The 24330-nt window shown below is 39.1% G+C and overlaps 3 protein-coding genes across 6 annotated transcripts; 1 reads left to right on the forward strand and 2 right to left on the reverse strand.

Annotated features, from left to right (window-relative positions):
* Positions 1 to 362: 362 nt before the first annotated feature.
* LOC116203380 (DExH-box ATP-dependent RNA helicase DExH7, chloroplastic) lies at positions 363 to 14598 on the reverse strand. The gene is made up of 35 exons (XM_031535075.1): positions 14181 to 14598; positions 13873 to 13975; positions 13554 to 13744; positions 13068 to 13121; positions 12473 to 12623; positions 12002 to 12381; positions 11211 to 11429; positions 10726 to 10837; positions 10360 to 10536; positions 9994 to 10073; positions 9386 to 9508; positions 9151 to 9237; positions 8544 to 8644; positions 7763 to 7820; positions 7087 to 7149; positions 6692 to 6774; positions 6420 to 6597; positions 5854 to 6000; positions 5665 to 5766; positions 5414 to 5566; positions 5107 to 5211; positions 4357 to 4497; positions 4160 to 4249; positions 4016 to 4072; positions 3535 to 3618; positions 3140 to 3238; positions 2911 to 3051; positions 2516 to 2586; positions 2339 to 2405; positions 2108 to 2200; positions 1757 to 1966; positions 1429 to 1521; positions 1183 to 1305; positions 894 to 984; positions 363 to 689 (listed from the first exon to the last, which is right to left on the reverse strand). The coding sequence occupies exons 1-34, from the start codon at positions 14475 to 14477 to the stop codon at positions 910 to 912; spliced, it is 4308 nt and encodes a 1435-aa protein (XP_031390935.1). The 5' UTR covers positions 14478 to 14598; the 3' UTR covers positions 363 to 689; positions 894 to 909.
* A 123-nt stretch (positions 14599 to 14721) lies between these two features.
* On the forward strand, positions 14722 to 16995 carry LOC116203381 (nifU-like protein 2, chloroplastic). 4 transcript variants are annotated; one of them, XM_031535076.1, is made up of 4 exons: positions 14722 to 15052; positions 15126 to 15237; positions 15933 to 16243; positions 16503 to 16995. In XM_031535076.1, exons 1-4 carry the CDS (start codon positions 14945 to 14947, stop codon positions 16692 to 16694), a joined length of 723 nt encoding a protein of 240 aa, XP_031390936.1. In that variant the 5' UTR covers positions 14722 to 14944; the 3' UTR covers positions 16695 to 16995. The 4 variants fall into 4 exon arrangements, with proteins under 4 accessions (XP_031390936.1, XP_031390937.1, XP_031390938.1 ...); XM_031535077.1 differs by having other exon boundaries at positions 15942 to 16243; XM_031535078.1 differs by having other exon boundaries at positions 14722 to 15031.
* A 667-nt stretch (positions 16996 to 17662) lies between these two features.
* On the reverse strand, positions 17663 to 23249 carry LOC116205355 (ribosome biogenesis protein BOP1 homolog). The gene is made up of 17 exons (XM_031537934.1): positions 22942 to 23249; positions 22742 to 22825; positions 22515 to 22640; positions 22265 to 22419; positions 22007 to 22124; positions 21817 to 21918; positions 21074 to 21230; positions 20874 to 20982; positions 20690 to 20792; positions 20411 to 20561; positions 20181 to 20313; positions 19787 to 19961; positions 19631 to 19691; positions 19001 to 19228; positions 18805 to 18889; positions 18337 to 18515; positions 17663 to 18046 (listed from the first exon to the last, which is right to left on the reverse strand). The coding sequence occupies exons 1-17, from the start codon at positions 23116 to 23118 to the stop codon at positions 17961 to 17963; spliced, it is 2229 nt and encodes a 742-aa protein (XP_031393794.1). The 5' UTR covers positions 23119 to 23249; the 3' UTR covers positions 17663 to 17960.
* Positions 23250 to 24330: the final 1081 nt, after the last annotated feature.

A 24330-nucleotide genomic window follows, 5' to 3' on the forward strand; every position in this document is an offset into this window, starting at 1 on the left:
TTAAGACTCAATTTACGACAACCTGTGAAGCTGTCGAGTTCATGTAAACGGATTTTACTGGCAACGTGGGAGTTCTGGCATCTCAGGAATACCTCGTAGTCAAGTTCCGGCAAACGATTGAGCGATAGACACACCAAGATATTATCGAAAACTAAAAATTTGTATAGTCGGTTGAGACGTATCCTCGGTGATGTCAATTTGCACAATTTAATTATTTCTTAAAATAATAAAACTATATAATTTCCTAATTCCATAATTTCAGCCACACGCAAAGGAGATGCTTACTAGAAGAAAATATTGATAAATCAAGCAGTGAAGACGGGATGAGATGAGAATGAGATTGTTCCTGACATGCCACCTCGAGGATTTTAATTGCCCGGATTCGAGCAGCTGCGATGTCATATCATCAGATTGTATTCTCGATATTCAAAGAAGAAAAAACAATGATCTTTCGATTTTAATTTCTGAAGCGGTTCTTGGCCAAATGCTAATGTCCTAGAAAGACTCGGTCACCATCGAATGCCCAGAGAATAGCCAGTCCGATGTTTCAAATTGCTTTTAATATCTATATAATCATCACAACTGAAGCTATCTTTTCATATCAGTCCTCGTCATCGTAATCGGTATCATCTTTTCTTCTTTCCTGATGAGCGGTTTTGGGCTTCGACAGAGACTCTGAATGAAAGGTCCTGTGTGGAAAGATCGGAAAGTATCACAAGGCAAGAAAAGGAAATAGATGACAAATAACCAGCAGGAATTGAATGGCAATATAATGAATATGGAAGAGTAAAGACTCTGCCTTCGGGTCCAATGGTCACTATCGTAAAACCACGAAGATGACTTGTTCTGCTAGATTCGATGCGATAAATTGAAGCTAAGATAGGCTGGGATACCTGAATTGGATCAGTTTCAGTATACAGGCTTTTCTTCTTGCAATAACAAATGGATAATAGACCCGATGACCTCATTACTGGTAGATGTGCTCTGCAAAAGAAGAAAATGAGATTCATGCATCGGAACTCTGATATTGAAATGTGCATCCCATTTTTGATACCGTTGGTCCTATCGCCATTTCAACAGCCGAGGTTCTGAACAATTCATTTCATATGAAGACTTGAACATTCTGCGAGCAGATTATAGAGACGAGCTCAAGAATGGGGTGAAAAGGAAAAGGAGAGCTACCTCGGGATTTCTGATGAGCACCTCCAGAACGGAAAGAAGAGTTGATCTGAGTTCCTTGAACAAAACAGCAGTTTGTGCTGGTGCTGTCAATTTCAGCCATCCGTCTATGATCACTAGTCCTGTCTGAAAAGATGATGGATCCCGTCACTAGTGATTAACTGATGATGATAGCAGGGGAAAAGTAGGCTTTAAAAGGTAAGGGACGCCCCTCAAATTTTGGAGAAATTTTTTTACAAGAGGAGTTACCTTATGCTGAACATCAATGGATCCGCCAAACAGCAATATTGAGTAAGGAGAGACAATGGTGGTGTCTCGTAGAAAAACTCTGTTGGTCTCCACCTGGAAAGGTATTAAAGAACAGTTATTCCGCTTAGGTATGGAGGACAGTTTGTACATACATAAAACTGAATTTGAAAAGGAAGCAGTAGTATTATCCATTGTCTTAACACTACTGACTCCACAAAATGCAAATCCGATTCAGAAGCAGCCTATGAGACTGAAGTCTTAGATGGTGAACCCAGAGATCAAGTTAGCTGATGTGAAAGTCATAAAATCTATTAACTATTCCACACACCTTTTCGAGGAAGACGAGGAATGGGTATTGAGGTGATTTCAAGTCACTGTTGATCGACGAATTGTGCATATAAACTTCTCTCCTTCCGTCGTACCAAGCTGGAACCTTTCTTAAAGCGCTAGAAGGCTGCTTAAGGTTGTTAAGAGCGGGCCCAGCAATGCCCTGCTCAGTGGCAGCTACATTGGGATATAGACCTGCACAAATGATTGCCTGCCAGGGAAATCTCATAAATTAGTTTCTATATTAATGAGATTGAAGATCTAATCCAGTTCATTGTTTATTTATTTTAATGATAACTTAGACAAAAATTTGCAACCACAGGCACAGGCATAATGTCTTTATTGGTCTTACCTTTACAACTGAAGAATGATGAGAGTGCATATTGAACGGCTGAGACTTATCAGAAAGCCAGATGTCAAGATTATCCTTCTGTTTAATCCCGATCTGAGGAATAAAACCATCAGACCATTAGAACTTCAGGAAAACAATCGAATGCAAATGTCCAGCCTAATGATGAAAATGCTACTAAAAGAAGGGACTTCTGAACAAATTCAAGATCTTCCTCAGGAATAGGAAAAACACCTGGTTCTTCGGAAGATTGATAAGCCCGATGTCTGCTAGCAATGTTCCGAACTGCACTCTCATGTCTCTGTAACATCAGCCCTCAATCAGATCAATTGGAACGAGCTGGAAACTTAGTATCTTTCACCAATCTGCTTTTAAAGGTTAGAAGAAGGAAAAGGTATAAGAAAAGCTCACCTTATCATGAACATCACTGGACTGCTCAAGAAGTATGAACTGCAAAACTGTTGAGCAGCCTTGCCTCCTTTCTGTAAGAGGACCCAAATTTCTCTTGGTAATGTGTATCATGCCTATTAAAATTTGTGATCGAACATGATAGACGAAAGAGTGAACACTATATGCATCTATAGCTCAACATTTCTCATGGTGGTGGTGTTTATGTAAATAAATTGACTTAGATGATGGAAAACCGTGTAATGCATCAGGACCACTAATGCATGTTACCACGGTAGAAGCTACAAGATAAATACAAAGTGAAATATCATGAATGAAGAAGAGTGTCGCCATAAAATTGTATCGATATTTCTCAGAAGATAAATCTGTGCACCTAAGTAAAGAGGGTGTTGACTCACCTCCCTGAGAATTTTCTCCCATTTCTTGTATGCCACCATCATCAATATGTGATCTGATTGTTTCTCACCTTCACTCAGATTACTTGGACCATCTGATCTATCAGTCAGCAGTGCCAATTTTGCTCTTTCGACATTGTGTTTCTGGAATTTAGGAAATGTAATGGTCATGGAAAAGTTCTATTATTTTTCACATATGAAAGGAAGAGCAATAAGACAGAATAAAACAAACCTCGTCTTTCGGGTACAAAAATGGTGATTTATAGCTCAGAAAGGCTGATATAGAAAGAACCGGTGATAAGCAGCCAAAGATTGCTCCATACAACATCATCTGTATTTTCAAGGAAAATTTTATGATGTTCAGATACTCAAGTTCATTGCACAATTTGCAGAAAATAAAGTAGTTGTCCAATAAACTTTATTGCAACAGCGTAAGCCCATGCATTTCAGGATATAGGGGAAGTGTAAAATATGTGGATCTTTAAACTAGAAGATCTAACAAGAACAAGTAACAAATGTTAAATCAAAACATCGAAGAACAGAAGGGCCAAAACTTGATTTCTTTGCGTTACAATATTATATTAATAAATTGGGCAGTGTGAGGAAAAATAAAAGTTTTATTCCTACCTTCCCAATCAGCACATCAACTGGTAGTTTTGCCAAGTGATATCCAAGAGGTGTCAACTCTTCATTCCCTTCCAAGGCACCAACCTACAGAACAATCATTTCTAAGTAATTATCCTGGGTGAATGAACATCAAGTTCGAAAACCAGTAATATGAAAATGATTGCAACTTCAATATCTATCAAGTAAATAGTTATGTTAACAATATCCTTTCCAAAGTCATAATTAACGGCAGTCTAGTTCTCAAGGTTTCCGTTTTGGGACGTGTTGATTTTCAATTCTATCCAACAAACATTATACTGGAATGGAGAAAGAAGAATGTATAAGAATATAATCCTGAGAACTCAGCTGGTTCTACAATTAAGGGAATTAGAAGCAAGCTCCCATCTTTCAAGAAAGTAGAGAGAAAATTGTCCAGCCTAATTATGACACGATGTTCCTAGTCAAATATTCATTGAGAGTATACACATCAGAAATTTATTACCTCATATAACAATGAAATAGCTGAGTTCATAGCCTCTTCTTTGGGAGGTTCTAGAGCCTGAAAGTGGATTAAATACAACTTTTAGGACAATTCAATAGAAACTAATAATTAGCAGGTACCTGGTATCAAAATAGAACTAGTTACCTTTAGCAAGAAAAGCTTTATATAACCTAGTGAAAGCAGCTTAATTTGTAAGCATAACTCTATCAATGGCATTCGAAGCATCTCCGGAGCCTTCAGCACAGAACAGGTTTTAGAGACAATAGAGAATCGATAAAATCCAATACTTAAGACTTGAATAAAAATATAAAAATTCAATATATTATGAATTAGAAAAGAACCTGAAAGGCACGCATTAGTTTTTCATGTCTATGGCGAGTGTACAAGCAAAAGCATGTCCCAGGTTTTACTCGTCCAGCTCTTCCTCGTCGTTGCTTTGCATTTGCTTGAGATATCCAATCTTCTACCATGCTAGTTAGTTTCTAAAAGTAAAGAATGAGGTAATAGCATAACATCAAGAATGCAAGAGTTTAGGAATGTAAATACGACAGATAATTTTTTGTACAAAAGCTATACAGGAATTTTCATTTTCAAGTGGTTGGTGAAAATGTGTCTAAAAGCTGTGGTAATGGTCACCACATTAATACACCGCTGGCCTTAATTATGGAAGATGTCCAGCAAGAAAAAATTAAATGGATTTCCTCTCCCTCATTGCAACTAATTTTCAAGCGGAATCCTCGGACTCTAAAAGATATTAAGATCTGCCCAAGTTTATCAATAGATCTATTAGAAAGTTCAAAGAAGATACCTATGGAAAAAGTTTCCCAGCAATAATGGAAATATTCTCAAAGTTAGGTCCCAACTGAACATTTTTCGGTAACCAACAAAGTGAACATAATTTTTTATGTGCCAGCGAACTTAACTTTTTAGTTTAAAGATTTAACTGCTATCAACTGATGATATGAAAAAGAAGTAAAAACATATTTTAGAACTTTATAAGCTTTTCCGATCATGGTTTTCAAAATGAGAACTTTAAAAAGAAATGCATTTGGAAAGAAGGATCATCTATATAGAAAAGAAAGAAGATCAACCTTGCGGGGGTCATAACGATTTTCCTTATGCTTCCCACAGTCTATGACATAGACAACATCATCAATTGTGATACTGGTCTCCGCAATATTTGTGGCAACAATGATCTGTGAAAATAAGATACTAACATGAGGATAAATCTCCATACTGATGACCTCAGGAATAGCAAGGAGTTAGAAGTCAGGGGAAAAAAGTGAAGCTATTATTCTTTATATGGAATATGAATAGATATTCATATTCTCACAATTATCATGAACAAGGAACAGGTCAGTAATCAGCAGAAATAGAGAGAGCAGATTGATGGTAAACCTTGCGGACATTCCCTGGAGGCCGTAGAAACACCTTCTTTTGATCCTTGGGTGCTATGGATGAATGCAAAGGAAGGATCCAATCAGAAGATGAACCACCAAATCGATGGGAAGCAGCTAACTTGTCAACTAACATATGGATTTCATAGACTCCCTGCAAAAAGTAGTGATCCTATGAACCTTTGAATACTCTAATACAAGGAAGACAGTAAAAATTTCTTTCTCCATATAAAAAGTTTTCAAATGACTTACCGGCAGAAAAATAAGTATCGCACCCTCATCACAGGTCTCATCAATGAGACATACTAAATCTTCAAGAAGATCGCAATCGATGACATCCTCATTTAATCTTCTCTGAACAAAAAATAAAGAAATATGAAATTTGCAGGTGCAAACAGATAGCCTGTTAAAAATATAAAATTGCATCCATAAGGAAGTTACCAAGTTCAGTTGGGTCTGCTCACTGTAAGGTTGATAACTACTGGATTCGTAATATGGATTCACACAGTCTTCTGATAACAGAGAATCATCACCCCATCCAGACAACACAAGATTCTTCTTCCCTCTACGGTTGTCAACAGGGCCCCTCTGAAATCAAATTGTAATGCAAGTCAGACTAGATCAGGTGAAGTGGTGTAAGAAGTATATAAGCACTTGTATGACGATTAAGGAAAGATACATGCCATTCTATGATACTCTCAGTCAAAGAAAACGAAATTTAGGTGCCATAAGTGTGGTTGATTAACAAAAGATGAATAAAGCAACCGTCGAAGCATTAAGTGGAAAATCACTGGGATGTGATGCTAGAGAGAGAACATATGGTGCTGTTAAAGCAGTGTTCCAGGTTGCTGGCATTTGGCAACTTCATTATGTCAGATAACTTGGGCTTGTGTTACAAAGAATAGGGTAGGATGAAAATTTCAATTATCAAACAACAACAGGAGAGATTGTTCATTAGCTAAGGCAGGGAGAAAATGATATGATAACTATGATTTTACTTATCATACCTTGGAGGATGTTTCATATCTTATGGCAGCTGGAGAATCTGAAGCAAGACGATAATTCAGCTTTTCATATATATCCTCCAGAAAGTGTGTTTGCACAGGATGCGTCCGGCCCTGTGCAGTAATAACGGGGCAATTGCCGAAGTACCTCGAAAACAAATTTGAATCAACTGTCGCGGACCTGAGCAATGACCCAAAAGTGTTTAAAACATAACTCGGGTAAAAAAGAACGAAAATAATCTTAATGGTGAAATAAACAGAAAATGTCGACATACATCAGAATGACTTTCAGCTTCTGTGGGCCATCAGCAGATTGTTTTTCAAGAAGATTTTTCAAGATAATAAGCAGGAAATCACCCTGTCATAGGTAAACAAGAAGGTTAATATTTCCCCCGAAGATCATCCTTCATCCAGCTGTTCCTTCCAAGAGAGAAATTACTCTGACCAAAGAGGCCAAAAAAAAAAATTAAAAAGGACATTCTCTTTTTTAGTATTCTAGTCATAAACATTAAAAAACTAGAATAAATAATAAACTATACATTTTAATTAAGTTATGTATATAAAACACATAAGAGTGCATTAGAAGAAAACATTATATCTTACTTTGCCATACTAAGGTTAGTATACGCCACTGAGGTTGCGATAATAAAGCTCAACCATATGGACTTACCAATAATGAGCGCTCATGTACTTCATCGACAATGACATGTGTAATCCCAGTCAAGTTGTCACCCTATAACATGGAAATCCAAGAACTATTGTTAGTTTAAGGACATTAATTTCATGAGTATGATTAATCGATGTAACATTACATTTTATATTGCAATGTATAATTGAGATTATACATACACTCTAGCTCCTATATATGTTGTGGGACAAAGCCCGCTATTTATCGACTTCTTTTACACACTTCAAGTTACAAAGAGGAATATCTACTTAAACATGTCCTATCTGGAACTGTTTTTCGCTCACACAGCATATCTTCATCTTCATCCTTCATGACCTACTATATTATTGGCTCTTTGCAGATATAATTTCTATACTTTTGCAAGAGAGTCAATACCTGATGCTATTTGTCATCTTCCACATGCATATATATCATTTCTCCAACCAAAAAACATATATACTGATTTATTTTTCATCTATGACATATATGCACATCAAATATGTATACCAATTACATATATTAAGCATCACGAGTCACCGCCCACCAAGATTCTGAAAACTAGTAAATTCCAAAGAGTTATCTGGAAACTCTGAGCAAGTAATTACGCATCTGTCGTGAATTATATGCAACATGAGGAGGAGAATGCCTTTCAAGGTAAAAAGTCCCAAAAGGGAACTACCGCAATTTTCCTCAGGAGGATACCCGTTGTGCAGAATAGGAGTTTTGTCTTGTCAGTCCTGACAACATCCAAAGAACAAAAATTAAGGAGATAACTCTAAAACTTATTGACATAGTACCTATTGATTACTGAAAGCTGCTAGCTGATATGACCTTGCTGGTGGATCATTCTCACTTGCTCAAACAACATATCTAACCAGCATATCCTAGCTTCTTCAGGACTCTTTTCCTTCTTCTTTTTTTTCCTTATTACTTTTTCATTAGCTAAATTGAGAAAGTACAGCACCTTGTTTTAGTTTATTCAACATTGTTTAAAATTGCAAAAGTGAAAATTTTTCTAATTTCCTGATATGTTGTTTATGTCCCCATCAGGGCATACAGCACTCTGTTTTGATCCACTGTTTAAACAATGTATATAGTATTAGCTCCTCTTCCTCAAGTAAATTTTCAAAATCAATAGGAGGATACATGAACAGTTGAAAGGAGGGAAAAGGGTAAAGAATTTGAATTGAAATGACAGTAACTGACACAGTCTTATCTTCTAATACAAGCAGATTTTGCTAAGCTTCCTGATATCCAAAAATATCATCTTGACACCGTCTTATCTTATAATACAAACAGATTTAGCTAAGCTTCTTATCCAAAAATATCATCTAAGAGTAATGCCGTGCTCTATTATTTGTGCCACACAATGCATCGCCCCTAGAAGAGACATCATGACTGTTTTTCCATTTATATCCAAAGAAACAGGGGAAAAAACGGATGCACCAATATACGCCTACCTAGCACTATCAAGACGAACTTGATAGCCAACTAAAGAGCCCCTGGAACCTGGTGAACTTTCGCACCGCTCCTCAGAAACCCTTTCAGCCACTGAAATAGCCTATAAGAAGCACCGAACAAGAGATTACATAAATTAGTCTAATAGCTTAGGGTGACAAGAAAATGGCATCAAAGAAAGGCAATGTTGTCTGGCTCCCGGTGTGCCCTGGAGATAGTATCCCTTCTGAAGGGCTTACACACATAAAGGATAGCTGCACTTACTTTCATTCAGCATGGAGGATCAAAAATATTATTATTATTATTATTATTATTATTCAGAGGTCATTGTACGATTTAATTAACAGAGAAAAGTCCAGAAAGGTCTATTGAGTCATTTGGACAGAAATTTTGCAAATAAAAAACAGACTACAGTGCCCTCTGGCAAAACTAGGTTAAGAAAGAGGACAATTATTGTATGTGACAAGTGAAAAGCGTGTCAACCAGAGAAATGAGCTGTAATTAGATAAACTTTGATTAAAGTGCAGAAAACAATCCATACACATTGATTTCATCTGTAGAACTGGTTAACAATTAAAATGAAAGCAGTCAAAACAATGCTGAACTCACAGCTATTCTCCTTGGTTGTGTGCATATGATGTTACAATAACCACCGCATCCGGTTTCGATCATGTCATCCAATATAAATTGCGGCACCTACAGAAGATTCAGAATATGCTAATGGAGTCTAGAAACAGGAGTTTTATGGCCAGAGGATAAATAAATGCTCCATCATCCAATTGCAAAGGGATAAATACATCAAGAGAGAACATATAATTTTAAGTAAACAAGGCTTACTCAGTACCTGGGTTGTCTTTCCAGAGCCTGTCTCCCCACATACGACAAGAACATCATGCTCCTTCAGAACTCGTAATATGTCATTCTTCAATCCAGCAATTGGAAGTGCAGCTCTAACTTTCAACATAGCCTGAAGTTTAGTAGTTTTTAAGATTAAAAAAAGAAAAAGGTAATAATCACCCTAAATAGGATAAGGTAACAGAATTATTGGAAAAGATGGAAGAAGCACTGTGGATAGTAATAAAAGCTATTAGAAGACAAGAATTCAGTCATGAAAAAGTTGGAACAGAAACTATGGCATCAATAGCGTGTAGAGCTTAAATGCTGAGCAATATCGAATGAATAAGCAAGAAGCAAGAAGGTCAGGTCAAACGACTTAAATCTAGAACAATTGCGCGAGTTTTCTTGCTTTAAGATGACAGGAATGGCAGGCAAGGTGTTCAAGTATTGCTTTAATGCATAATAAATTGCGAATAGAAAAGACAGATCGTAAGAAACTGTAAGTATTTGCTACAATAGCAGTTCATCGGTAAAGAACACTACTGATAATTTTAAGTTCAAAGATGGATAACTTACAGCAACAAAATATCTTGAACAATTAAGAAACAAACTAACCTTGTATTTCTGCAGATTCTTTCGCCTCTCCTGATCCTGTCTTAGATAAGAACTCTCCGCTTCTTTAGAATGATCCATTCCTGTGAAGCCACATTATATGCACATCAAGCTCCACCAACGAAACCAAAAACTAATTCAAGATAATAACCAAGAAAGCTTCTTTCTTTAATTAATTTGCACATAGCGATTCTGCACCTCTTAATGGAGTGAAGCATAAAAGAGAGCAGTAACATATGCACATGCATAAAGGAAATGGAGCCAAAGAGCAATGATATATAATAAAACATAAAACAGAACATTGCTAAGAAACCCCCTATCAAGATACATGAATACTTGTATATAGTTGAGACTACAGAGAAAACGTACTTTCAGCAGCTGCTTCTACGGCAACAGTTGAAGCATTATGCTCCTCCGTAGATGGTATCTGAAGCTTTTCAGGAGCCGACCTCTCAGAAACATCTTTTGCGGTTGATTTCAATAATGAGCTCACAAAATCAGCCCTTCGATCTTCTTCACTATCTTCTATTTTAGTTGACTGCTCATCTGCAATGGTTTCAAATGTCAAAAGATGATCTCGGCATGTACTCAAGTTAACCACTTTGTACTTAGATTGATTAAGCCTATTAGAGTGAAGATCACAATAACCTTAAATGCCATATGTAGTGGAATGAACATCTGGCAGTAAAATAATATATCAAACATGTACATTCAGTGGCATCAGAAGCTGCTAACCTTCCATCCATCGCCTAACAAGTGACGCATAGGGCTCTGTAATTACTAGATGAACAGGAAGATCGGGAAAAAGCTGATAGAGAGCAAATGCAGCGACTTTATTTTGTGCATCCTGTCACAGAAGGTTTTAATCAAGTTACAATCAGAACCTGCATGAATATTCATTAAGAAATGGAACTTCTCTGATTGCATGAATTTCTGTTCTTAGTTAGGTGAGAACAAAAAGACTGTCATTAAGAACTACAGTTAAGGAAGAGGATGGGAATAGAGGATCAGAAAGACAAAAGAGGCACCTTAACCATCAAACCTAGCATAAAACCCTCTTCCAGAAAACATGAAAGAGAGGCTTAAAAGGTGATTTCACCAACTTATACTGTTTTCAGGTCTAAATGCACATATAAAAGAGTCGGAAGACAATTTATAGGGATGAGACAAGATGAATCAATGTAACTCCAATGCACAAGGAATCACAAAACAGGAAGCACCTCAGCCGACCCAGCAATTTCCTCGTTATCTGGAAGCTTAAGAGTAATTAATCCTCCAGCTTTTCTGCTTTTGCCTCTTCCACTGGCCTTACGCACTACACTGACTGTATAGGAAATCTCTCTATCTCTGCCAGCCACTTTATCAAACTTCGGGGCTTCCCATCCTGATCTTTGACAAAATTGATGCAGAATAGCCTTAGGTATCTTTGGCGGATCCCCCTGCCAACAATAAATTGACATCATGTAGCTATATATCGAAGCAGAAAAGGTATTCCACATTCTGATGAAATCAGGCAAGTTGCAAGGAAAAAGAGGACTTAACAACTATAAGACATGACCATTATTTTTGGGAGGAGGGGGTCCACAAAGGAAAAAAATGCTACAATTTTCAAAATAGTAGGCAGCTCAACCTACAGAAAATTTAGTGTGCCTCAAAACTATATAACTAGTTCCATGGAATGATTTCTTCTCTAAAGCTATTCAATTTCTTTCCTCCACGTTATACAAAATAAAGGGTCAAAGAAGATATCCTCTTTTTTATGCCCCCTTGAGCACCTTCCATGGCGGATGGTCTGAAGTTTTTTAAGTTTTGGATCATGATTGTTTATATTAGGACGCTTTGTTTTATTTATCTAGATTTTTCTTGGCTCTTTGTCAGTGATTTTTTAGTTCTTGTTTTGAAAATCTATATTGTATTCTATTCAAAAAGGGGGCAGCTTCTAACTGAATCCTGTAGCACTCTGAGAAAACAGAGCCCCTCAAAAGTCAAATCATATCCTAGCATATGATACCTTCTTCCAGAAACCGTCCAGGTTCTTCTCACTGCGTCTCATATTTTCTTTCCTTTGAAGTCTCAACACTTCAAAAGGTTCCTCTTGTGAAGTATCTTCTGTGAAGAAGCCACCGAGTTCTACCTCTTCCAAGTCATTTTCTAATGCATTCTCTTTACGAGCAGGTTCAGTCTGGGTGCCAGGTTGCTGCTTGAAGTCCTCCGTACTTTGATGGTCCATATCAATTTTGTCATTCATTTCATCATCCACATGCAGATCGGAAGAATTACAACCTTCAACATCAAGTGGTACTGCCCCTGAACCACTTGAGATGTCCTCGGATGCATTCCTAAAATTATGTTTTTGACCAAATTCCAGTGCCAACATGTCATCAGATAATCCTGATCATAATATTTGATGAGGACATAAAAATGTCATCAATCTATCACATAAACATGGTTCAGAACATAGTACAAAGACAGTAAATTTGACCTAGGGCGGATAGTTCTTGCTTTAGCTTGCGAATAGTAAGGCCTGCCAGTTCCTGGGCTTTCTTATCTTTCTTTTGCTTAGCCTTAGCAGCTTCATACCGTGCATCATGGTACTCCTTAGCAACAACATCATATGACCTTGGTTCACGTACCTATTATAAGTAATAAATTATGTAAGATACTGACTAAATAATCATAATCTGAAGACTTTCTTAAAGAACATATGTTGAGGCCCAGAAGATCCAATTTGGCCATTGCTTGATTGGTACATATAGTAGAATACTGATATGAGAAATGTAACCTTAAATTGAACAGATATAACAGACCCAAAACAACATCCATATAAATAAATGTACTAAAAAAAGTCCGTGGTCTCAAATATTCATTCTAATGCCTCTTGCATAAAATGGTAAGGAAAAAAGAAAATTCCAGATCCATAACAGTGACTTGGACAAATATCTCAAATCCTGTTAATAAAGTAAGTCAAATTTCTTCTCTCCCTTGACGTCATAATGCCACTCTTAACATAGTTAACCCGGTGCTACAGAGACTCAACAGGAAAAAAGTTGTATGAAGAAAATGGGGAACAGAAATACCTTCTCACGGGAATCCTTATCGACTGCATAATCTTCCCAAGTTTCAGATTCGTCCTGTAAGAGGATGCTATCATCATAGTCCCTCGACAAAAAGAATTCCTTCAAAAAATTCTTTTAAAATATGGCAGAATACCAGGTTACCAAATGTAGAGATTCTATTTTTATCTCTGACGTTATTTTCATATACAGAGCAATTCATTTTAAAAGGGAAACTGCAGAGAATGCAGGTACGCCTGGTAACAAGGGGAGAAAATGCTAAAATCTCAATAACTAAAATTTTTTCCCAATGCACTTGTTCAATCGAGACTTATCTCTTATCTCACTTAGTGCATAGTAATATGAGATTGATCAATTGATAAGGACCACATTCTCTATATTTTCTCTTGCCATTTGATAAATTAAACATGCTGTGACACATGGAACATTCTGGTAAAACCAAAGAGTAAAGCATGGACTGGGAATGGCAATGGTTTCCACACCACATACCTCTTCCTGCTGTTCCATATACCGCCTAATCCAATCTGCTTGCGACTGTTTGTCTGAACTCAGAGCATCATCCCTGCCTTGCCCCTTGACCCTCACAGAGAACTCATGGGGTTCTTCATCGACCTTCGAAGAAGAATCCTCTGAAGGAGTCCAATCTTCACGTGCAGAAACAAGGACATTGATCGAACCTCCTGAAAGAGAATTGTCATAGAAAAAATCCCAGAATCAGTAATCACTGCAGCCAGCTTTCTTGGTCGTTCACTTCTTCTAGCAGATTTATTTGCGGGAAAGGTAAATTCAGAAACTTGATGAAGTCCACCTTTATTCGTGTTTGAAGTCCCTGAAGAGAACTTCAAAGGAAGCTCATTTCCGGGTATATTCAGGCATAACCAGTCTAGAGCAGCCTCAAAAGTGGCACTATCCTGAACCAGGAAAACAGTAGCATATCGAACACGATTAGATATGTGTTCGGCGACAACTATTCATGAAAAATTCTGAAACTTTGATTAGAATGACAGCAATAACGATCATTCCGCACAACCCAGAGGAATATTTGCATAGAATTCTATAGCTTTAAGCAGCTTCTGAATGTTCATTTCAGCTTTGTTAAGCATTCATTGGTTTAACCTTGAGCGCAGAGAGAGCCTGTTCAATCTGATCGTTGGAGAAGCCTTCACAGGAGAGCTTCTCGTAGACCGTTCTGAGCCGCTTGGCCTTCTGGGCGACGGTCAGGGAGTTGTCAGCCGGGGAGGGAGCTGCCGACGGGCAGGCCGAGCTGTACAGCAGGAGGCGGCGGAGTCGGCTCTCGTTCTCGGCCGATAGCTGGAGCTTCGGGCCACCGGTTGACGATGCTGATGACTGCTTGCCGCTGCCCGTTTTCGGCTTCGAGGCTTGCTTCTGCTGCTGCCGCTTCTTGGGAGCCATTGTCCGCGGCTCTGAGCTGAGCTTTCCCGCTCACCTGTGATCTGAGCAATCGCCGCCGACGACGGACTGAGGAAGCCCGGACGGTCGGGTCTTACCCTGCGGGTCGACCCGACATAAACGGGTGGGCCTCTTTGGACCTTCCAGGTAAGGGCAGATAGGTAATTTCGCTCCCGTCTCCTCGTTACGGTGCCCAAGTTCTACACGACAAGATGCGGCTTTGTCTTATTCTGTTCTGTTCTCGCAGCTTTTCTGCCCAGAAAAAATTTCATCTATAAATCGGGAAAGAGGAGCGATTTTGAGCGGGCGAAGAGAGATTGGAATTGGCAATCGCAGCTGAAATTCGTCGTCTTTGGTCAGACAATTCTTCGAGACGCCATTGTTGATCAGCAGTCTCTGCATCTACGAGGTTAACAATCAGTAAGGGAGTGGGAGACGGCGGCGTCGGAGCTCAGGTGCTGCGAGGAGACATGCAGACCGTGGTGTTGAACCCGCCATCCTGCTGGCTCCGGCAAGCCCTAGACCCAGCCTCCTCCGCTTCCACCACCAGCACGAAGGTTCCAGCTCCTCCCTCTCGGGTATGCTCTGATTCTTAGCAATGGAATCGGCTGTTCTCGCTAACGATTTGAGTTCTCTCTGTTATGTGGGCAGAGCTCCAGCTTATTGGGAACTCGGGTCTCGCTCGGGGAAGGGAGTAATCCTGCGCGGCAAGCATCATGCAGGTCTGTGCCGGTTCGGACACCCGTATCCAGGCGCAGACAGGGTTAGTATGATTCTTGTGTATATGTGGATCCATACATAGTGCAAATAGTCATGTTGTGTGTATAGGTTCTAGGAAGCTGTATGTTTTGATCGAAGCCGTGTCGACTGCCTTCAAATATCTGAACTGTATTGATTCTGTTGCGTTCTCCTGCACCAAGTGTTTTTTGGCTATAGACATGTTGCTTTAGCTACCCAACAACCGGTTCTTGATGTCTTTTCGGCTTGTAGAATGATTAGGAGCTGTAAAAACTACTATATGGACGCAGAGAAAAAGAATGGTTTTTGATGATAAAACCATTTTCATAGGGAAACACTTGGTGGTATGGTTCAAGGCTCTACGATTTTTGGATTTTTATGTAGCCAACGATCTGATGAAAAGAGAGAATTCAAGAGCTGATATCATGGTGGAATTTGAGTAGATGCATCAGAGGAACTGACCCCAGTGATTAGTTAGCTACATCTAGGACCTTGGGATTAAAGTCGGAGTCCTGAACTCATACCTTTCCCAAGTTAGTTATCTACTGTCTAAAAAAGAAGTAAGGTGCTGTGCCTATCTTCTTCCACACATATGGTTTGAGTTGTTAAAGAGTACAAATTGTAGGTTATTCCATCTCCATATATGCTCTGTTATTGCCAAATCATTTGTCTAATTATTAGCGTGTGCTGATCGTTTTCCTCCTGTTTTTTATTCTGTAGTTGTGAAAGCTGTTGCTACTCCTGATCCAGTAGTGGAGCTTCCACTGACTGCAGAGAATGTTGAGAGTGTACTAGATGAAGTCCGACCGTATCTCATTGCTGATGGGGGTAATGTGGCTTTGCATGAGATTGATGGCAACATTGTAAGGCTTAAGCTACAAGGAGCTTGTGGCTCTTGCCCAAGTTCAGTTATGACAATGAAGATGGGCATCGAGCGTCGATTAATGGAAAAGATTCCCGAAATAGTCGCGGTGGAGCCTGTGGCAGACGAAGAATCAGGACTCGAGCTGAATGAGGAAAATATAGAGAAGGTGAATTTTATGTTTAATAATAGATGTTGCCACCATACTATCCTCAATAGCAATTGCATTTGCCGATTTAGATGTGATAGTTATTCTCCTTTGGTGCATCCCAGTCTTGATTTTGTGGCATCTCGATTTTGTGTTCACTGTGCTGCTGTTTTCGTTGCATCATAGAGAAAGACAATTAATGGATTTGGGTACTCTCACGGTATCCCCTTGCCCTTGACCTAGGTAGCTCTTACCTAATGTCTGTATCTCATGACATCAGGTCCTTGAGGAGATAAGGCCGTACCTCGTCGGTGCAGCAGGTGGGTCTCTTGAACTAGTGGAAATCGAGGAGCCCATCGTAAAAGTGAGGATAACAGGGCCTGCTGCCAGTGTCATGACTGTTCGAGTTGCTGTGACACAGAAGTTGCGGGAGAAGATTCCAGCTATTGGAGCTGTTCAGCTTCTCGGCTGATGAAAAGGTCGAAAACTTCCATTCTTAGCGCGGAATTTTCTGATGAATTACACTTGCAAAAGAGAATTACTGGCTGTATACTATTTATGAAATCAAGATGAGTAGCAGTATCTTGTATACAGTTCCCAGGTTAGGTTTCTTCACTGTTGTTCTGGTGGCAGGAGTACTCTGCGATGCCATGTAAAGATACTAAGTTTTGTTTTGTTCGTGCCTGCCTTGAAAAGTAACAGAGTTAAAATCGATTTGGCAGGTTTTATATGAACATTACGATATTAAATTGATTCTTCTCCATTTGATAGACGTGGAAAAATGTCCTTACGCCGGTGGGACATGAACACTCAAATCTCTATCTGTGTAGATTGTATATCCCCCCCTATATGAAGCTCTTGATGACTGCTTTTATCTGCTCATTGAATTTCGGCTTTTCAAATGTTTGATCGTAATATGAGAAAATGCTTCTTAGTGTTTTTTTTTCTTTTTTTTGCTAATCCGGGATATTCCGGTTTCGCCCAACTAATCCCTGGGGATCCGTGAACCTCCGACGGCACACGGAACGGATAATCACGCTAAAAGTGTTTCGATGGCTCCAAGGAATTTCGAACTCGGAATCGAGTGGATACTTAAGTTCCTCTTTACCACTAGATCAAACTTCTTGGAGTTAAATGCTTCTTAGTTCTCACCTCAAATGAACAAATGCGTTAAATGCTTCTTAGTTCTCACCTCAAATGAACAAATGCGTGCCGTACATTCAGCAAAAAAAATGCGTGATGTACTGTTGACATCAGTAGAAAAGAACTTCGTGGTTGAGCCCTTGACATCAGTAGAAGGGAACTTCGTGGTTGAGCCAAGATGATCGGTGGGTTACAGCCTCCATGATTGGTCGTTGACGTTAATAGGTACAAACTGATTAAGATTGGTTCCTTTTTCAGTTTCAGATCAAGAAGTAAACATACAATCTGAACTACGTGTACACCGGAAATCGGAACAGAAAACCTTCAGTATAAATAATCGCCACCAGCAAAAATTTTTTGTTTGTTTGACATCAAGACAATTAAAGATGAATACTAGATATCGAGGGCTACCACGTAGAAAACTAATGGTTGAGGCCACACTTTCCTCAGTACCTTACATGACTCACCAAAATTTACACCGAAACCGCCCAGGATTTACGTGGGCATTTTTTGCCCTGAAATGCTATCACTCTGTAGGTCCAGAGCTACCAATTCGTAGTATTTCAACGAGGGTCCCGCTGCGTGTCCGATGATTCTAGTGACAATACAGTTTGATAAGGGAATCAGCACCAGCTGTGAACAGCCAAGGTTGCCTGGGATGGAATTTGCAGTCCAATACTCCTGCAAATAGGAAAAAATCAAATATATTCCACAATAACTCCATTAAACCGAAATCCTGATCAGATAGTGGATTCCCCAATTTCTCAAACATACGTTATCTTGGAGTTACCACATTTCTTTGCATCCGTAAATTATCATTCATGCACGGCTAAACTATTATTGTTCATTTTGAACTGAAATACACAGGAAGTTGAGGTGGAGAACGAACACACTGGAGATTGTTATTTACTCTTCTTTTTTTTTGGCCAAATAAACCTGATGTTGATTTATTTCGAGTGTGGAGAACTTACCTCTTCCGCTAGAGCTTGAGTGCCCTCGGAGAATTTCCAAGGGTACAATAAGAGGGTTCTGGTTTAGATCCGAATAGACCATGCCGTGAAACACATAGGCCGTGCAATCATCTGAGCAGGAAGCAAAGAGCGGGTATGAACGATGGAACGCCACACTGGTAATATCTTTTGGATGACATCTGTAAATCAAGAGGAAAGTTAGAAAATTCACTTGCAATTCAGGAGACGAAAGTAATTCTTAATAAATATCATTAACAGGAGCCATAGAAAAGTTATCATTCTACGAATTGAACAGCTTTCCCAATATGTATTTGTCCATATTCTTTGTTATGGACCAGTAGTGCCAGTAAGGTATATAACACGAGAACACAACTCCAGGAAGATAATTCTCAAAAAACCAGTCAGGGTCACGAAGCAAGAATCAACTTTTGGCTAATTCAAATCTTGCTCAAAAGGAAAATTTCATACGTCAGAGTTCGGTATGGTTGAGATGAAAGGTCCATGTCGAACCAAGAGAGCTTTCCTTCTCTACTTCCCACTATGACATTGTCCCCTGCACACCAGAAGCAGCTCAGATATATCGGGGAACAGTTTTACCATACAAAAATACTAAAAGCCTATCCACCATGCAAAGTTGAGATAATTAAAAGCAAATGAGACAAACCAGCAGGATGGATTGCAATGGAGGAAACTTCGCGAAGTCCAGTCTCAAGCTTCTTGATGAGTTTTTGTTTCAAAAGATCGTACACTCGGACATTCTTCTTTGTGGCAATGAAGAAAATGGAGCGAGTGGGATGGAAAACTGAAGTAACTGGAAGACCGTGCAACTTGAATGGGACCGCCTGAGTAAGTTTCTTGGAAAGTTGGTGTATCAAAACCGCTTTTGATTGACGTAAGATAAAGTCAAGAAGAACTTGGTGAACATTGCAGCAGACATTCATAACACAAGACGTCCATCAAGAAAATATATGAAAAGGCCACATCATATTATTGGTCAGCAAGTTGATTTCTAAGTAAAACATGCCTTTCCATATTTTCTCAATTAACTGATGTTCACTATCCTTGTTCCCTGTGTCAGAGAGAGATCATCCAAGAAAGTCCAATTTAGTTTCGTAACAAAAACCATAGCTAGGTGGAAGGCCCCTATAAGCATTTCCAAACCAAGTGAATTTGCAGTAACAGTAATGCCTCAATACATGTTGTACTATTATATATTTAATTTCAACTCCTTCCTTTGCACTCAAGCACTTAAAGAAAACATGGAAAGCAAAACAGTAAGACTAGTGAAGGATATCAGCTGGCATCACAGTTGATAAATAGTCTCCTTTTCGATGCCATTCAACTGATGAAACTGTCTGCAATAGTAAATGAAGCAAATAATTAGGATTTTCTGGACTGCGTCATTATCTTTCCTCTTTGGTGAATGAGGAAAACATGTGGAAACAAGTACCTTGAAATGCTGCAACCTGATTGCCCCATGCTTATACCTATCATCTTGAAGCCAGCTTACTGCAGGGGTTTTATCATCTGAAGTGGTTACAGTACCAACATGGAGAAGTTCCTTAACCTTTTTCTGGTCCACTTCGGTCCCCAAGCCAGTGTTTAGAATCAGTAAATCTGCTCCCCTGTGAAAGAGACAGAAGTAAATTAATGGAACCGAGAAGTAAAAGACAGTATAACTCAACAACAAATTGGCTTTTTCCCACTAATATATCAATGATGGTTTTCCCAACAAGATCAGTATGTGCAAGATAAATCCATAAGCTGTATCAATTATTGCGATGTTTCCTAATCAACTTAGATTTAATTCATCAAACCAAATAACGATCCAGCCTAATGCTTACACAACAATTGCCAAGATATGAAGCTCAGGTAGAGGATTCCATGCTACATGCTGGACCGATTCACCAATCTCCCAAACTCTAAGACATCTACCAGTGGCAACCTCCCAAATGCGTACGGTTCCATCACTTGAACCTTCATGTGCATTAAGAAATGTGAGCTAAGATTGGGCTCCAATACTTGTCATGTTATATTATTATAAGAGACTGCAAATTGGGAAAGAATTTCATACCTGAAGCAATCCATTGCCCAGAAGCATCTGTTGATATGGACGTGACAGCGCCTTTGTGACCTCTGTACTCAAGATAACATGCAACAGGGTAGGGTTTAAGATCCTTCCGGCTCGGTAACTTTGGCTTCAAAGACTCAGGATCAATGTTGAGCTGAAATAATAGTAAAATTTCTTATTTTACCACTAACATTTTGAATAAAGCACCAAGATTATTATACGGAGCATAATAAATTAAATCAAAGAAGCCCAATCAATTCCACCAATCAAATGATAGCTTACACGTTTCTTTCGAACTCTAGGGCACAAGTACAGATCCAAGCATCGTTCAAAAGAGTCCTTTACAGCACTCTCATATGCTGGGATACTTCTCAAGGATGTATACCTGTAAAAAAGCATATAATTAGACACGTGGAGGAGAAGAGAGGTGAAATGCAAACTAAGCAGTTAGAATACATCAATTCACCTTCTAGGAATAAACTTAGGGCGATCTTCCTCATACATAAGCTGATAAGAATTAATCTCTTCTTGTGTTGGAATGTATTCTAGAGAAGGATTGTAGGATTCTTCATGTCCTGGAAAGGGGGAAAAAATAGAAGACCCATATCAAACTTAATATTGCCATATCAAAGTATGAGAGAAAATTATAATTTAGAAATCACATACCTGGCAACTTTGGTTTTGGTGGAGGGATGTAGGCTAAGTGGCCAGCTTTCTCTGTTGAGCTGGAATCATCTCCCCACAGGAGATAATAACGTGGTTCTTCTTTTGGCTTGTCAAATTTTATTCGCCCCTCACGAATTGCCCTAACAAGCTTCGCAACCTGCATATTAAGAGGTAAACCATAAAATGAAGTGGCGATTAGTCATGCAGGTTCAGTGCCAAGCAAAAAGACCACAAGATGATGGAACCTATCTCCAAAAATAAAACATGCATGCATTAATAGCAAAAGAAGAGGAATTCAACTACGGTTTGGAGTTAGGGATCAAATATAGCATTTTCCCGAGAGTAATGACAGACTAATGCACAGATATATACACAGGTAGCAGATATATACCTACCAAAGATGTATGTCCCAAAAACTCAGCAGAATAACAAAAGCCGTATGACAGAAGGACAGAAGTGGTGGTAGAAGACATAATTGTACTCTCTAAAAGTACCGATATGATTTAAAAGCATCATTCAACCTTTCTAAACAATCATTTCATAAAATGAGCTGAATTCTCTGGCAAGTGTCAGATGGAAAGCTATACAAAGGAGTGCTAGCAACTGCCTTTCTTTGCAATATTGAAAAATATACAGTAGCCAAAGGCCGATAACTATAGCATCCAAGTACACCAGCTAATGTCAACCAAACACAATGAACACAAATATTATTGATTCACAGTATAAAGTCCTAAGAGACTGACCCTTTTAGCCTCCCATTTTGAAGGAATGAATCGTCTCTTTGGTTCCGGTGCATTTGACAGGGGGTGTATGGCATCATCCCATTTGAACCAGTCAACATATGGCTGCGTGTAACAGAGAATAATGTCAACAAACAAGGTACACAACTATTAGGTAGCTAGTGAAGGTTTCAGCATGATGATAAGCACAAACCGCATAAGGATCAAAATCGGCATGTGGAGCTTTCCCTTTGAGCAACCTACGGACAAGCTTGGTCTCTTCTTTTGTCAACTCGACTTCCTCATCATTGTATTCGTCATAAATCTTATGCCTTTGAAAAGAAAGAAATAGTCTCAGACATATCGAAAGATCTCTTGCCAGGTTAACAGTAATAGATGAATATTCTGGGATTTGGGATATATGATCAGGGTCCGATGACGAGGGATAATGATGGCATCAAATGACACTGACCAATTTTTCGAGTCATCAGCGCTCGCGAGAAATGCATCTAGTTTATCTTCTCTCTCTTTCTTCTTAAGCTTTTTCCCGGTAATGTCATATCCGATATGCTCCTCGTCCTTGTACCATTTGAGAGGAACATCTCCAATCGTATTCCTAGGTGCAACCTGTCATGAGAAGAGGAAGAAACACTGTATCAGCATAATTACATCTATCTCCACGATCACCGAAGTCAAATAATAAAAAAGTCGGGAAAATGGACCTCGTCTTCCGAAGAATCACTCTCTTCCCCACCACAGGGTAGTTCAGAGCTTTCATTTTCATCTGCATCACCCCGGCCATCATCACTTACACTTACGTCAACATCGCCGCCTGTTTTAACAGCACCCTGCCAGAGTTACTCATTAACAACACCAAATTGCAACAATGCAAATCGCTCTGATCCAAAGGCCAAACTTTAACAGAATGTGACGGAACCAGGAGAGTTACCTCATCTTCAGAAGAATCACTCTCTTCAGCGCCTGAGTCAACAGGCGATTCATTACCTTCAAATTCGCCATCCTCGGAAAATTCCTACAATCACAATTTCCAATTCATTACTACTGTTAAGCGTCAATGGAACCTATGCAGCCAGAGCATTCGGTTCAACTGTCAGAGAGCCATCTACTACGGAGGCAAGCTGAGCTCACCTGACGATCCGAATCGGTTTCAGAGCCTGAATCCGAAGGCGACGTCCCGCCGCTGAGATTCTCGTCTTCGTCGGATTGAGCTTCTGCTGCAATCTCTGCTTCCTCCTTCTCGGCCACTGGCTTGAGCTCACTGTCCTTCCTGTTCTTCTTCTTCTTCTTCTCGGCCACCACCCCCATGCCTATCTTGCTCGGAGAATTATCCGACAACAAAAAAAGCGCAACACCGGCAAGAAGCCGCAACCGTCGTCGGAGCGTAGGGTTTAAGAGGGGGAGAGAAGCTGTCGTCCAATGGAGCTTTGAGGTTTAACTACGCCTCTGGGATTCCCGTTTTGCCCTTGTTCTTCTCACTCAAATCCCTTTGTACCCCCAACGAGGACCTGCCCATGGCCTGGGCCAGAAGTGGGCCCAGATTTTCTAGGTCCAGCCCAAGTTTAGTACGGGCCAATGGAGCTCTTCACGAGGCCCACGAACTGAGCTGAAGACGGGCGAGCTCAATAGTCAATCCCACCCAGGCTGACCAAAAGAGGATTTATATAGAGACCAATTGAAAAGATTCAAGGCGAAATGTGTCGGATGATTATGGATGAACTGCCTTATTAAATAACAAGATTCTTATTGGATAATAAAAATTTTATTTTTTTTAATATAGTAAGGCACTTATTAGTTTTGAATTGTTTTTTTTCTTTTGGATAAATTCGGCATATCATAGAAAAGCAACATAGTCAGGAGTACATCATCCGGAGCGGGGGGTCGGGCGCAAGACTGACCATCCTCGTACAATACAAACCCATAATATCCACTAAAAGAAGAAAATACATATCCGGCAGGGGACTACATAGTATCACAAAATTTTCTTGCAAACCCACTCCTTTCCTTGCTAACGCATCCGCATAGTAGTTAGCTTCCCGGAAGCTATGCGCAGCGCGAATACTCCTGAATGGGCTGGAATATTTTGAATTGCTATTAGAAATAACGAGAGTATTGTTGTTTTTTTTTTTATCATACTTTTAAAGACTCTAGCCACACTTCTAATTATAAATAATATACATTCAGGAAAAAAAAATATAAATAATATAAGTCATGACAAGAATTGTACGATATTACAGTTAGTGCCATGAATGGATAATAAAAAAAAGAGAGAAAAAAAATTGTGGATGGTGACATAAATTACGAGACTGTTTGAAAATAGAGTTGAATTTAACTTAATTTTCATTCCAACTTTATATATATATATATATATATTAATTGGATTGTAATAATAAAGTGAATAGAGAAAATAAAAATGTAATAATTATGTTATTGGATTATGAAAAAAAGGGAAAAAAGTAATGAATAATTGAAAGAAAGTAATGATTATGTTGTTGAATTGTAGTAATGTATAGTTGAGAG

The sequence above is a fragment of the Punica granatum genome, chromosome 4 (genome assembly GCF_007655135.1).
Source record: "Punica granatum isolate Tunisia-2019 chromosome 4, ASM765513v2, whole genome shotgun sequence".
In the NCBI taxonomy this organism is placed as follows: Eukaryota; Viridiplantae; Streptophyta; class Magnoliopsida; order Myrtales; family Lythraceae; genus Punica; species Punica granatum.